Source organism: Narcine bancroftii, chromosome 3, assembly GCF_036971445.1.
Source record: "Narcine bancroftii isolate sNarBan1 chromosome 3, sNarBan1.hap1, whole genome shotgun sequence".
NCBI lineage: Eukaryota > Metazoa > Chordata > Chondrichthyes > Torpediniformes > Narcinidae > Narcine > Narcine bancroftii.
In genome coordinates, this window is record NC_091471.1 from 266,815,195 (window position 1) to 266,831,384 (window position 16,190).

At 41.9% G+C, this 16,190-nt stretch overlaps 1 protein-coding gene across 1 annotated transcript; it reads right to left on the minus strand.

Moving 5' to 3' along the window:
* Window positions 1-4,055: 4,055 nt before the first annotated feature.
* Window positions 4,056-15,519, minus strand: LOC138758718 (zinc transporter ZIP3-like). The gene is made up of 3 exons (XM_069928054.1): window positions 15,212-15,519; window positions 13,312-13,702; window positions 4,056-7,125 (listed from the first exon to the last, which is right to left on the minus strand). The coding sequence occupies exons 2-3, from the start codon at window positions 13,516-13,518 to the stop codon at window positions 6,385-6,387; spliced, it is 948 nt and encodes a 315-aa protein (XP_069784155.1). The 5' UTR covers window positions 13,519-13,702; window positions 15,212-15,519; the 3' UTR covers window positions 4,056-6,384.
* Window positions 15,520-16,190: the final 671 nt, after the last annotated feature.

A 16,190-nucleotide genomic window follows, 5' to 3' on the forward strand; every position in this document is an offset into this window, starting at 1 on the left:
AAGTCACTCCAATCAATGTTGAGGATTGAGTGGAGACAGCGCTGATGGAAGGGTTCTAGGAGCCGTAGGTGATGCCGGTAGAGGACCCATGATTCGGAGCCGATCAGGAGCATGGGTATGACAACGACTCTGTACACGCTGATCTTTGTGTGTTTCTTCAGGTGTTTGTTTTTCCTGACTCTATTGTGTAGTCTTCCAAAGGTGCTATTTGCCTTGGTGAGTCTGTTGTCTATCTCATTGTCGATCCTTGCATCAGATGAAATGGTGCAGCTGAGGTAGGTAAACTGGTTGACCATTTTGAGTTCTGTGTGCCCGATGGAGATGTGGGGGGGGGGTGGACTAGTAGTCATGGTGGGGAGCTAGCTGATGGAGGACCTCAGTTTTCTTCAGGCTGATTTCCAGGCCAAACATTTTGGCAGTTTCCGCAAAACAGGACGTCCTACATCTCATATGTATGTATCCTGCAATTTCATAAGGGTGGCTTAGATGCAACAGGTGGCATTGTTAAATCACCTGTCAAAACTCATCACAAAGCTGAGGATTCGATGGTAGAAACCAGTATGTAAAGAAAAAGGATGCAGGAGCCAGGGTATAATTTCATGGTCTGGTAAGGGGGCTCCCTGCAAAAGTTAATGGAGACAGCCCAGGACATTACAAGCAAAAATCTCCCCACCATTGAAAAATCTACATGAAATGCTGCAGTTGGAGAGCAGAAGCCATTATCAAGGATCCACACCACCCAGGGCATGTTCTGTTCTCACTGCTACCATCAGGAAAGAGGTATTGGTGCCACAAGACTCGCACTACCAGGTTCAGGAATTGCTGCTATCCCTCCACCATCAGACTCCTCAACCACAAACTCAATTACTTTGCACATTATTCATTACTGAATATTTACTTTTTCTTCTGTATTGCACAGTTTGCTTACATTTTTTTTGTATCTATTGTGGACAAATCTTTTCATGAGAACACTGCTGATAGGAAGAAATTCCGCCTAGCCTTCAAGAAAAAGAATCTCTGGCTTATTTGTGAAGTAAAGTATGTTCAAATCTGAACCTTTTGAACTTTGAAATTTTCTCTGGTTTGTGGAGCTTGCTGCAGGGTTATTGAAATATTTAAAATTAAAACAAATTGGATGGAACAAACAAATTGGATGGAACAAACATAACACCACCAATTATTTTAAAGTACTTTGTAACATTTTCCTTGGTCCTTGATTAAAAACATATTTCTTCATTCTGCCAGCCAACATTTTCACATATTATAAAAAAAGAGGGATAGACTATTTAATACATGTTTACTTGTAGATTGATCCATTCAGCTCTATTTCCAAGCTCCAAGTGCTTTCTTTTGGAAACAAAACTGCCCCTCTAGACAGCCTGGAGTCACATTGGACTGCTTTATCCATAAAAAAGGCCAGTGAACCTCAATCCTTCCTTGATGCTGTGGGAAGTTGTTGGGATCACAATCAGAGCTTGTTCAAGAGCCACAATTTTCCACAATTCTTCCTCACCTCAAACACATTTTGCATCTTGACATCTGGAATGACGTTTAGAAAATTTTTAGAATTTTTTTTTTCAAACTTTATCAGTTATTTTTAAGATCAAATTAGATCCTTGCCCCTTAATTGCTCTATTTGGTTTTTCTAAAGAGAAAATACTATTGACCATCTCAGAAGCAAATTTTAGCTTTTACCTCACTGATAACTAGTCGGACAATTCTGATGAAATGGAAAGGCAGTGCTCCACCTACTCATACTCAGTGGTTGCAGGATGTCATGTCCTTCCGAAGCTTAGAAAAAAAAAATCAGATAGAATGCTAAAGATATAAAGGTAATTTTTTACAAGATGTGGGGCCCATTCATGGAGTATTACCATAATTTAAAGAATTCAGGTGTTTGGATGCTTCTCAGTCTGTCATCTTTCATTTCCTATGTATATTAGATATGCAAGTTAACCTTGTTTAGAGGGAAGGTTTGATTATCGGGGGGGGGGGTTTCTTTTTTTAAATCTTTTGACATATTTTGGTAAAATGTGTTTGATTGAGAACGGTACACACAATGTTTAAGGTCCTATTTGAGAAGTACAAGTTATGTGGTTTTTTTCTTACTAATTAAATACAAGGGCTGAACTGTATGTATGTTTTTTAATTAAACTCAATAAAAAGAAAAAGACATCTGGAATTATTTCTAATTCAATTGTAAAATGCTGCAGCTCTGGAAGACAAAATAAGGCAAAAATGTTGTATATTCAGCAGTTGGTAGCATCTTTAAAGGAAAACAGAGCAGAAATGCTGAAGGAACTAGGCAGGTGTAACCAACTTTTCTGGCCTCAGCCCTTCTTCAAGGTACAAACAGAAAGGTATCTGAATAAAAAGCTGGGGGAGAAGGGAGAAAGGGCAGGTGTGGGATGGAGTGGGGGAAGAGCACAGGCCAATAGAAAAAAAAGCAATTATTGGATACGAATAGGAGAAGATGAGAATTGTTCAGGGAAGGGGGTGGCTCTGTGAGTGCAGAGTTAGAAAGGAGACCAGAGGGAAAGAAAGAGAGAGAGAGACAGTGCTAAGGAAAGGAGAAATAGGGATAAAGGAAGGGGAGAGATGGGATGGGGCTCACAGAAATCAGAGAAGTCGATGTTAATGCTATTTGATTGGAGGGTGCTCAGATGGAATAGAGGTGTTGGTGTTCCTACTCCAATTGATGAGTAGTCTCAGTCTGCCTCCACTGCCGTCTTGTGCCGCATGGTTTCCATGGTGTCATGCATTGCCAGACTGAGACCACTCTGGTCAGATCACATTTGGAATATTGTGTTCAGTTCTGGTCGCCTCATTACATGAAAGATGTAGAAGTTAAGGAGAGGACACAGCAGTGATTTAAGATGATGTAACCTGGATTGGAGAACATGTCTTTGTGAGCTAGGGCTTTTTGGAACTAAGAAGGATGAGAGGTGACTTAATAGAAGTTGATTAGATATGAGAGGCATAGATGGGGTGGAGTAGCCAACACCAGAGGATGTCTGAACTAGGGGAGACGTCAGGGTTTGTAGTGATCTGTGAGCTAGTAGATGTAGGTCAGTCACAGTAATGGTATAGTCCAGGGTTTCCCAAACTTTTTCTTTCCACTCACATATCACTTTAAGTCATTCCTATGCCATAGGTGCTCTGTGATTTGTAAGGGATGACTTAAGGTGGTATGTGAGTAGGGGGGGGGGGGAAAGGTTGAGAACCACTCCTCTAGACCCAATTCTTACTGAAATATTTTGCTTGCGAAACATTGCTATTGGCCCATTTCCTTTGGAGTTATGAAACTGTGCACATAACGAGTCAATTAGGTACATCCCTTACTAATCACAGAGCACCTATGGCATAAGGATGACTTAAGGTGATATGTGAGTGGACAAAAAAGGTTGAGAACCACTTCTTCAAAATGATGAGAAAGCATACTATTAGTGGCATACTCAGTGCCATGAGGCAGAACACTGCAAACTGTCAAACACAAATCTGAGAGACAGCAGAAATAAACACAAGTTTCATTCTTTCCATTATGGAATAGAATATCATACATAAATAACTGGATATTAGAGTTCTTCATTAGACGTGAAGATGCTGGCAAACCTTCACTCAAAAGGAAAATCCATCAAAATCAATCCATTTACAGCAAGTGCTCCCTGATGTTAATGCATGAAAATCTCGCATTGATACACACTTCATTGTGTCTATCGAACGTGTCAAAGTGTTTCACAAAGGAATTTCTTAGAATTGAATCCAAGTAGTTTTTAATATTGTGGGTAAAATTGGTCAACATCTGCAACAATTAAGAACAAATCAATTGCTCTCATTGAATTGGCAAAGCAGTGTTAAATGGTGGTCTGCACTTCCTCCTAATTTACTTTCAGTCCATGAATGCCAGTTGAACACTGCTGGTTTCCAAAAACTGTTTAAATTAGATCCAAAATAAATTGTAAAAAATACTACTGAGCACTATGAACCACTTCTCTGCAGGAATTTCATTTCAGTTTCTTATATTAAAACATTTCATATTTCATTCTTGAGACCAGTTACTTTTAAGTAAGTTTATTGTCATTGGATTGTGCAAGTATAACCCAACGAAATAGTGTCCTCTGGTCCTCGGTACAAAACACGCAGACGTACAATCAGACATAACTCACATACAGTCAAACAATACACATGTAGGCCAAGTGTACAAGACTGTAGGATAAGTATACAAGACAAGTTGACAAAATCATTCAAGACCTCTCCCCCAGAAGCCTAATAGCCTGAATATGCCCGAGATTGTCTGATCTCGAAAGCTAAGCAGGCTGTGAGGGGCACTGAACAAAGTGATGACTCTCTGTCTGCTTTAGAGTAGAAAAAAGTTAAAAGAATTTCATGTATGTTACATTCTAAATATAATATTACATGACAATAATGGAACCTTTACCTTTAAATAGGCTCCTGGCACACCAGACCCACAAGGCATTGGGTGGGCCAACTTGGAAACAGTACATTGCACAACTCATGGGCCAGTATCTCAGTGCATTCAGGAAAAAAAACAGAAAATAAAACACAAACAATTTTTTTAGGCTCGTGGTATTGGTGGAAATCACTTGCTGTGATTTCTCAGGAATTTACATACAGCAAAAAGCTGCTTCTGTGAAGCAGTGTACAAGCAACAGCTTTTCACCCAAGAGAGCAATTATACTTCACAGAGCTTCTGCCAAATCCTTGCACAGGAAATGGTGTCCTTCCATAAATTTGCAAACATCTGCTGGAATTATTTCCTGGATGTTTCCACTTTTTAGAAAGCAAAAACCAGCATGAGAACCTTGCTTTAAAATATGCTACATACAACACCATTTTCATTTTCTCTACCAAAGCACAAATTAGTACATGCATTAGCTGCTTCAGGATAACCCCCTCCAAAATGGCTGCTGCACTTTGTTTGTGCACCCGTAGGGTAATGATGTATTCCTTCTGGCAGGTATGTTAGCATCACAGTTCTGTTCTCACCTGCTGTGCAAATGTACAGTTACCCACAGGGGTCACTGATCAGAAAGTCATGTTGATGTTTCTCCATCTGTGGTGGTGTACCAGTGAAACCATGTCACAGTGACTGGACCCTCACCATTGCTGTGGGAAAAATAGTGAATATGGAGCAGAACTTGGAGAGCTTTACATGAAACTGATGCTTATAAGGTTAATGAGTGCATAACAAAGACCAAACTGAATTAACTGAAGTATTCTGACCTAGGAAGTTATTTCAATCCTTTCACACTGCTGGCATTAGTGTTCCTTCTCGTCAGCCTCCCGCAGGCAGTTTTTAAAAAAAGTAACAAGAATCAACAATGGGCAACATAAAGCTGCAAGCCATTTTCTCCTAAGTTTACTACCAATCCTTCTAAATTTAGTTCATGCAATTCCCCCATTTTGCAGTTACCAACAAACCAAGAGCCACATTTCATTGGTCTTCTTCACAAATTTTAGGCAATGAGGGCTAATGGAGAGGAAGAGATGGGAAATTAATCTAATCCCATTTTCTATAATCAGGCCACAAGAATTGGTAGTTAGGACCCCGGCAGGTGTTCCCCTCTCTTGTCCGAGCGCAAAGAAGTAACAAGTCACTGTCATACACCCAACCAGGCTGAAACTGCCAACACAGCTCAGCACAAACTGGAGGCAGGATACGAGACTCTCCTGCTGTGTGATTGGTCATACAAGGTGGAAAATGAATGTGTCTCTAGAGCTTGCACATTATCATGGCTTCAATACTGGCACATTAGGAAAGTAGCTCATTAGGCTATTCTATTTTATTTTACAAAAACATCCTGGAGTAGACAAATGTTTACAAACAGATTTTGTGCAGAAATGCTACTGAAGTTTGTTCATATGGAATTCAACATGCAAACTTTAAAAAGTCCATTAATAACTTTAACCTCATCCAGTAAACATGCACTGATATATTCAGCAAAGTCTTAACTAATGTATAATGATGTGCATGTGAAATCCCTGACTCAACTGTGAAAATTCCCAGCAGCAATAGCATCTTTCCAGAGAAACTACTTTTAAGATGATTATACAGATGGAAGCAATTTTGTATTAATTAAGAACACCACAGGAAATATACTGACATATCATTACAGTGCAATAGCTTATTTTTAAAAAGCTTTTTGCTGATTTGCAATCAATACACTGAGTCCAGTGACAAACTTGCACAGTATACTTGTAGTAAACATCATTCCAGTTGGATATTCACAGCAGCAATTCACATTGCCCATTGATGCTTCGATACATTAGAAGGTAACACAGCAAGTTGAGGAAACAACTAACCACTTTGTCTAACCTGGACATATGTCTCAATGAACCTACAAGCTGCACCAGAGCAAATCGTTACCATTTTAGAAAGACAAGCCCAGCCAGCAGTCCATAGCCCATGATCAGAGAAAGGACTTTCAGAAGACGGTCATGCTTGTCTTCAAATTCTTTAACCAGAATTTCAAAAAAAGTGACAAACAGAAATGTTCCAGCGGCAAAACCTTGCAGCAGTACAGATGCAATGTGACTGCCGAGACTGTTGGCACTTTGGATGCCCACCCCAATGCCTATCCCGATAGGTATCATTGCACTAACCATCAAGGCCAGCTTCAGTGCGTCTTTCATTGGCACTGCTGCTTTTGCCATGCTCACACCCAGGGCCACAGCAGCTAGTGTTTCATGCACCGCGACTCCAATGAACAGGTTGATCAGCTTTGCTGCTTTCTCCTGCAGGCCCAAGGCCAAACCTTCAAATACAGAATGCGCAGACAGGGCGAATACCAGGCTGAGCAAGCGTAAAGGGCTTGAGTGGGGAACCTCGGACACATTCAAGGAATGGCAATGTGAATGGAATCTGTGTCTATAGAGGTTGCTTTGACCTTGTCCTGACGAAATGAAGGGGCTCTCGTACTCAGAATCGCTGCCACCCTCCGATCCTGCATTGATCATCTCCAGGTCAATGAATGATGGCTTTTCTTTTCGAAATGTCAGAATCAACTGTTCAATAAAAATAGTCAAGAAGAAACCCACCATCATTGTTGTCTCACCAAGTGGGTAGTCGGTCGATATTTTTCCAATTGAAAGAACCTCCTGAACCTGTAATAGAAAATTTCAAAAATTAAAACTGGAGAAATAAGGGCAAAAAAAAATGTTTAAAAACTCAGCAGGTTAGGTAACATCTGTGGAAAGAGAAACCACCATTTTCTTAGTAAGCACAGTGCCCACATATGTTTGAAATGCCTTAATATGTTAAATCTTCCATATAAATATGTTATTGCTGGACCCTGCATCAATTCTGCTCATTTGCAATGTATTTTTCCCTCACAGTGGCTAGTGCATTGTTTTCTACATCAAAGATGTGGCCTACATCTATAACCTGGACTCAAGTAAAATCCAGAGTGATTAGTTCTAATTTTAAAGGCAGAAGCACCTGCGCTCTTTCTTACATGCATCTTTCCTGCCATGATTTGTTGCTTGTGTCACTGTTACCTGACAACGCTCCTGTGAAGCGCTGCAGGAAATTATGCTATGTTAACTGGAAAATGCAATTTGTTGCAGCAATACTAGGATAGCTTATCCAGGCAAGGTTTTCACTTTTCGGTAAATTTTTAAGTTGTTTTGTGCAGTCATGGGAAGATGGCTAGGTACCGGACAGGAAAATTAAATGAGTAATGTTTGTTGTGTCCGATGTATTGTGTGTCTGATCTCTAGAGATAGCCAGATAAGCTGAAACACTCTTTATATTGTATATTTCTAAATTTCCTTGTTTTGAAGGATGGCTTCAGTTTGGAATGTTCATTACAACTGATCTAAATAAGGAGAAGGTGTATCTCTGGTCAGGAGAAGTTAATGCTTGGAGCATGGAACCCTGCAGTCCGAATACCGATTGCTTCTAATTCACAGGAGAGATTCAGGATAAAATTCAATGCATTAATTTTAGAACTAAAGAAAAGAAAATCCCCCCACCATGGATAGACCTTGGGGTGTCTTTGACCAAAGTTGATATTGATGGCTCAGTCTCACATAATGATGCTTCCTGAAGTATGGCATGGTAAAGCCTGAAATTTAATTAAAAAACTATCAGTGCTCAGCAAGTTAGGCAGCATCTGGAGAATTTTTGGAGGTGGGATTTGTGAGGAAACTTCATTTGCTTACACTGAATATTCCATGTGATTCTATTGAAGAGCAGTTCACCAATCTGGCTGTGCAGCACTGATTTGAAACCTTTCAAGTCCTCCTTCCCCTGCCTCCACCTAGCACTTCATGCTAAGGGAGGGATAAAGGTGCTACTTTGAAAGTTTTCTTCTCAGGATCTCAGGCACAGCATAAACTAGACAAAGAGCAACCCTGAAAAGGAGCCAATCCACTTGTGATTTAAAGGTGCATAAACGCAAGACCAATTAGTCTTAGCTTCAGACCCAAGTCATTGGCGCAAAGCTCCATTAGCAGAGGGAGAAATCTGGATTTTTTTTTTGCCACACCTGTATTTCACAGAGACATGATGCAACTTGTCCTGAAAAACTAAACAAACCTCTGGGATCTCCTTGCTAAATACTCACACATCTTCTGGGCAACTAAGGATGATTAATTGGATATTGAATATGATAACCCACACAGTCCAAAATATTCACTGTGATTGGCTAGGAAAGGGACACATTCTTCAAGCCTCTCATCCTACCTTCCCTCATCTATCTCTCTTCAGTCCTCAACTCTAGAGTGCAGATAAGCAGATTCAAATACAGTAGCATCCTAAAATCTGGACTGCTCAGGGATTGGGTTGGTCTGGATTTTCAGATTCTCAGGTAGTACTTCTAAAATTCAAATTTAAGGAGGATCAAAGAAGAGACGTACAGGTAAAATTTGATAGTTTATTCATTAGCATGCTTCATTTATTAAAATGAACAGTTTGAAAGAAAAATAAAGTCAATAAGTGTGGTCACTTGTTGCCGCTGTGCATCCGTGGCGCTTACGCACACACGCGAGCAAACAAAAGCTCACTAAATTTTGAGAAGTTTTTGAAAAGTATGGATTCTCGGGTGGTCCAGATTACAGGCACCTGGAATTTTAAACTTCTATTGTATTGTGGTTAAATTACTGGGCTCCTCTCCAGAGGCACAAATTCATGTCATCTGGGGAATTTAAATTCAACTAGGTTAATCCATTTAGAATTTCAAAAGCTAGAATGAATAATAGTGACCATTAAACCATTGGACTGCTGTTAACTTTTTTTTTAAAGAGAGGAGCTCTGTCCCGCATCGGACTTGTCAGCCACAAACGAGCCTGCAGCTGACGAGGACATTACCCCTCCATAAATCTTCGTCCGCGAAGCCAAGCCAAAGAAAGAAAAGAAAGAAAAGAAACAAGTAATGCCAGGCTCTTGTTGTGACTGATTTTTTAACTTACTTTTGAAATCACCAACAAGGTTCAGTCTCTTGCTCATTTAGAGGGCAGGCCATAAATGTTGGCCGTGCTGCTCAAAAAATAAATCAAAAAGTTAATTTGCACCAGTATCACACCACGGTTGTTTTCAGGACAACTGTGTAATGAGTTGGCTGTTTCATTTACATCTCCTTATGACCCATTGAGGCATGTTCCCATTAGCTGAGCCTTCAGCCAATATTCTTTCTCCATTTTGTACTCCTGCCTTTTACCCCCTAGAAGGGGTGGTCAACCGTTTAATTTTTAATTTAGACATACAGCACGGTAACAGGCTATTATGGTCCATAAGCATGTACGGGGAAATAGGTTAATTGGGCGGCACGGACTCGTGGGTCGAAATGGCCTGCTACTGTGCTGTATGCCTAATTTAAAAATTAAAAGGTTGGCCACCCCTGCCCTAAAGACTTTTGTTTATTCCTCTCTTTTCACTAGCCTGGTCTGTAAATGTGCCACATCTGTAACTTTCTTTCCAATACTAATTTAAAACCAACGATGTGAAACATTTACTTACTCTCTCCTTCACTGGCTGAGTATATCCAATACTCTCTGTTATTAATCAATTAAATTCCTTTTAAGCAGTTTTGGGTGGATTTAGGGAAATATTTAGAGTAGGTTTCCATAAAGTACAGATTTATTCTTATTGAGAAATATACAAGGGACGAGACCTAAATTAAAATGATCAGTATATCGAGAGGCATTTGTTAAAATTGCACTAACAGTGGCATAAAACGTATTGCAACTACCTGGAAATCAGACTAACATTTAGGTATGGAAAGTTGCAATGCAGAAATTCATAGTTGTATCCCTTTAGAGAAAATTCACCCCTTGAACATTTCCTTATTATTGTATCTAGATTCCTCATAGTTTAATTACCATATATTTCGGCATATAAGTGGACCAACAGATAGGTCGAACCCCCCGTTTCGTCTTGTACTCGTATGTGCAAGTTCTTAGACAAGAGATGGATGAAGGAAAAGGTTCTTTAGTGGCAGCCAAGTATAACCAAATGGGGGCTATAATCCTTAAGACATTGAAACCATGATCACTACCATTGCACCTCCCCCCTTTTTTAGCCTAATTTTAATGGTTTTATGTTATATCTGGCGTGTAGGTCAACCCCAATTTTTCGGGCTGTCTGGGCCTCCCAGGAACAACCCAAAAAATTTTTAAAAACACCCCAATCACAAGTAACAAAGCTGTAAATTAAATTTAAAAAAACCTCAGCTTATCAGGCAGGAGCTCAGGGTCCCAGGTCGGAGCAATTACAGTGGTGCCCAGTGGTATGGAGGTGTCAGGGAGCGGCAGCGCTAGTGGTGGGGAGGTGCTTTTGATGAGTCAACCCCCCCCCCCCCGAGAATTTTTTAGGGTCTCATGACTTGACTTATACGCTAAAATATACGATAAGTCTTTCCTCAGACTCCTCTGCTCCAAAGAAAACAATTGCAACCTATTCAATTTTTCCTCAAAGCTATAATACACCAGTCCTGGCAATGTCCTTTTAAAATTTCTTTTGCCCCCAACACCAATGTAATCATTATCTTTACAGTAATGTGTTAATCAAAAATAGATATAGTTCTCAAGTTGTTAAAGAAAAGCAGGACTGCACAAAATTCTGGCATAAACTAGATGATCTTCCAATTTTTTTGTAAAAGATCCATTACACTTTCTAGCCACCTTATTGATCTGGTCCACAACCCATGTACATCAGATCTCAGGTCCCTCTATTCCTTCACACCTCTCAATTTCACCCAAACATGTATAATTTGCTGTCTTGCACCTCTGCAAAAGCATCAACTTGCACTCACCAATTTTCTGCTCAACTGACCAGCCTCATTGACAATACATGAATTTTGTATTATCTGTGAATATAAATATTGGAGGTGTGATCAAGTCCAAACCATTACTCAAAAGCAAAAGGATGAATATCAAGCTCTGCAGAATTCTACTGATAATAGCCTTGCAGACACAAACCATTTCTCTTTGCTTCCCATCGCAGACTGTTCTGGATCAAGTTTTCACGTAGATCCCATGGGATTTTAGTTTTTGATCAACCTCGTCAAATGTCTTCCGAAATTCAATGTACACATCAAACTCACATCGTTCATCACCCTCCTTGCTACCTTCTTAAATAAGTGCAAGTTAGTCAGCCATGCTGCCTGTCCTTTATCCATTTGCATTGCTCTAAATGAAGGTTTATTCTGTCCCTCAGAGTTAATTCCAATAATTTCCCACTGCTCAAGTTAAACAAAGTGGGCTGTAATTACTTGGTTTACACACCCCTTTTTAAACAACGTCCTCTGGCACCAATCCTGTAGTTTGAATACTGGTTTGAAAATGCTAATAACGATTTCCATCCTTGCATCCTTTAATAGCCTGGAATAAATTTCATTGTGGCTGAGTGATTCAACCACTCTCAAATAAGCCAACTCCTTTATACTTCTTCTTTTACAATGTTTATCCTTTCTTCTTCTCCAACAGTTACATAGGCATCATCCTTCTTCTGTTTTTGTGAGTTGGCTGCAAAATATTCAATAACCTTGCCTCCTAACATTGTTTATCCAATTAGGCTTCACTAGTTCATTAGTGATCCTCTATGTACTTTTGGATTTTCTTTCATCTTGCTTGCAGGTATTTGTTTTATATCCTCAATTACATTAATTTCAGTCACAGCTTCTACATACAGACTGTTACCTTAAGCACTCACTAATTGACAGAGTTGTAGAGCTTGGAACTGGCTCTTTGGCCTAACTTTTCCATGCTGATCAAGTTGGTATTATCGGTTACTCCCAAATTGCCTGTACGGTAAAAGTCGGACTGCTTGGGGATTGGATCTGTCCGAATTTATGGATTTTCCAGATTCTCAGGAGGTTCTTTGAAAATACAAATTTAAGGAGGAATGCAGAAGAGATGAACAGGTAAATTTTGATAGTTTATTCATTAGCAAATACAACAACACTTCATTTATCAAAATGAGCAGTTTTTAAAAAAAAGTTAACCTGACAAAAATGTAAACAAAATGTTTTCACCACAAAAAAGTGTGCAATGCCTGAAATTATGTTTAAAAATGAACATTGTAAAAGAAAAAATACAGTATGGTCACTTGTTGCCACTGTGCATCTGTGGCACTTACACATGCTCACACACAAAAGCTTGTCAATTTAGGAGGTTTGAGGGTTCGGATTCTTAAGTGGTCTGGATTTCTGGCATCCAGATTTTTGGACTTTTATTGTTTTTGCTCCATATCCTTCTAAACAATTCCTATCTATGTATCAGTCAAAATGTATTCTGAACATCCAAAATAGTGCCTGTTTCTATTTTCTTCTGGCAGTTCATTCAAGATACAGATGACCCTCTGGGTGAAAAAGTTGCCCCTCAGGTTCCTTTTAAATTTCTCCTATTTCATCTTAACCCTACAACTATTCTCTATCCTGGGAAAAAGACTGAGCATTCACTTTATCCATGCTTCTCCTGAGCTTCTATTTTGTTTACCTTTCACTGCATACACTTAATCGTCTAGATTTGGAAATCTCCTTTTCCTTTGTTGGCATATTTATTTCTGAACACTCAAGCACCTCCCATTAGAGACATCAAACTACCTTTGTAGGTGTTTCCAGTTCACAGTTGCTGAATCACTTCTCAACCCAGTAATGCAATGCCCAGAAGTGCTGGAGAACTCAGCAGGTCACGCAGCATTTAGAGGAAGTAAAGGGTAACCAATGTTTTGGATCTGAGCCCATTGTCATTCTCTTTATTTTAAAAAACTTTGTCTTTTCCTCAACGCCAAGGTACTTAATCTCATAACATTGCTCTATCTATGACAATTAAAAAGGTAAATGGTCTCACCTTCTCCCTTACAACTGGCAACAAAGCGTTGAAGCAGGTAGCCAGAAATATTCCACCACCAAAAGAACTGCAGATGGACAGCAATTTTTTAGATTTGTGCATTTTCTCATAGTCGGCTTGGATGATCCGAACAGGCATCAGGGACCCCAACATCATCAGGATAAAAACCACAGCCATGAAGAGAATCTTAATCATCACAATATTCATCTTCAAGCATATGCAGCAAGGTCTTAGCTCAGAGGGACTGGGTTCAGCAACACGATGAAGATGGCCGATTTTTTTTTTAGTTAATTATGTTGTTGCCTGCTGCCATCATTTTCAGCACAAGGACAGAATGATTGTATTGAAGCTGCTCTGTGATGGTGTGACAATGCTTCCAATTTCATCCCAACTAGGGAAAATAAAAAGAAAGTTATGTCAGAAAAATAATTTTGTCCTCTTTAATTTATGCTGGTAGAGAAACAAGATTCTTTCCTTTGCAGGTCACTGATGGTACATTCCTCAATCAGATCTTAGTGGGTGGGGCTGGAGGAGGACAGTAACACTGGAAAAACTGGAAATATAATTCTTGATGGGCAAGGTTGCAATAAAGAAAAATGAAAAGACAACACACAAAAAAAGTAACATACCCAAGCTACGTTTTATTTATTAACCATCAAATCAACACAGAATAAAATTGTACAAGATATACAAGTTCCTCAGCACAGGACATTGCTCCATTTCTTTTTTGCTGGATAAAAGCTTCTCATAAAACCACCATCTCCAGCAGAGCCTCAAGAGCAGGTTCTAACTCCCCTGCCTCGGGTGCCCCTCCCCTCCAACACCTCCTCCACCTTCCCTTCCAACTCCCCCTCCTCTCCTCTCCTTCTCCCTCCTCCTCCCCTTGCAACTCCCCCTCCTCCTCCCCTTGCAACTCCCCCTCCTCCTCCCCTTGCAACTCCCCCTCCTCCTCCCCTTGCAACTCCCCCTCCTCCTCCCCCCCTTGCAACTCCCCCTCCTCCTCCCCCCTTGCAACTCCCCCTCCTCCTCCCCCCCTTGCAACTCCCCCTCCTCCTCCCCCCTCCTCCTCCCCCACTTGCAACTCCCCCTCCTCCTCCCCCTCCTCCTCCCCCCTTGCAACTCCCCCTCCTCCTCCCCCCCTTGCAACTCCCCCTCCTCCTCCCCCCCTTGCAACTCCCCCTCCTCCTCCCCCCCTTGCAACTCCCCCTCCTCCTCCCCCCCTTGCAACTCCCCCTCCTCCTCCCCCCCTTGCAACTCCCCCTCCTCCTCCCCCCCTTGCAACTCCCCCTCCTCCTCCCCCCCTTGCAACTCCCCCTCCTCCTCCCCCCCTTGCAACTCCCCCTCCTCCTCCCCCCCTTGCAACTCCCCCTCCTCCTCCCCCCCTTGCAACTCCCCCTCCTCCTCCCCCCCTTGCAACTCCCCCTCCTCCTCCCCCCCTTGCAACTCCCCCTCCTCCTCCTCCCCTTGCAACTCCCCCTCCTCCTCCCCTTGCAACTCCCCCTCCTCCTCCCCTTGCAACTCCCCCTCCTCCTCCCCTTGCAACTCCCCCTCCTCTCCTCCCTCCCCTCTCCCCCTATCTCTCCTCTTCCCTCCTCCTCCCCTTCCACCACCTCCAACCCTCTTCTTCCACCTCCCCCCTCCTCTCCTCTCTTCCCCCTCCTCCTCACCGCCCCCCCCCCCTCCAAAGTACTGCCACCCAAAGTTAAACAGATTCCTTCCCCCAGCACTCAGGAAACTCCCCGTAAGAGTGATGCATCCACATTTGTATCTTGCCCTCAAAAAGCCCCCCCCCACAAAAAAAATCAAAACAGCTCCGGGCCGCTCCTCTCCAGCCAACCCCCTCCCCCCCCCACCCCGGTTGACCACCGAGCCCCTTCCCTCAGGCCCCGCTCCCACTGACCTGCCCCCTTCTCCGATGACAGTCCAGGCGAGCACCTGCGCCGTGATTGGGCACCGGCGGGCCCAACCGAGAACACGATTGGCTAACTCGCCCCGTCAGTCATCGATGCAGCCCGCCTACTCGTCTAATTTTCGGGCGACGCTCCTCAAATCCACACATAGATTAACGTTTGGTCGAGACTTCACTTTCACAACAAGGAGCATTGAAGTTCCAGTCACGAACACGGTTAAAGGTCGAGTGTATTCCGATTTTTCATCCGCCTTGCTTGCGGAGGTGACAGTGATTGATGTCCGGCTGTGAAGCAGTGGGGACAGAGAATGGTTCCGAGGGCAAAATCTTTCCCCCACAAATCAGCTCTGGGGAAGTGTGTGTCGACTCAAATTACTTCTTACTTCCCTTGCCTCGGGTGCTCTTCTATAAAGCAATGCCCCCCCCCCCCACCAAACTTAAACAGGCTCCCTTCTCTTAAAACTCCCATAAGGGAGGGGTGGAGCAATGATTTGACTTGCAGGTCAAAATGCCTCATCTATCTTCAATGGGAAATAGTTTGTTAACTTATTCAAGAACAACCTCTAGTTCCAGATTCTGGAGCAAGAGGAAACATCGTCTCCACTGCTGCTTCAAATCCCCTTGGGATCTTTGATCAAACCATCCGCAGATACCAGATATGCCTGACCTTGCGGCACCAACTCATTCCATATTTTAATTGGAACTATTTAATTAAGACTGATATTGTGCAGAGTGGTGCCCTATCAATAACTCCAAAGACTAGAGGTTACCTGACTGATAGGCTTTTATTACCATAAACAGAAGGCACGCCTTGCATTGCTGACCCAAGCTTGTTCTGGGGGAGCAAGGTTACCACCTTTATTAGGGGAATCAAGGTGTTTGGGGGGAAGCCTGTGGTGCACTGAGGTAGCAGCAAGTAAGCACAAAACTCAAAAGACTGTACAACAGGCTTTATTCAGGTAAAAGTCTG

What these genes read in the sequence shown, in the direction of transcription:
- LOC138758718 (XM_069928054.1), bottom strand. Translation starts at nt 13,518, where the DNA reads ATGAATATTGTGATGATTAAGATTCTCTTCATGGCTGTGGTTTTTATC. An exon ending in TGCCAGTTGTAAGGGAGAAG is followed by an intron (nt 7,126 to 13,311) that starts GTGAGACCATTT and finishes TTTCTATTACAG; the next exon opens with GTTCAGGAGGTTCTTTCAAT.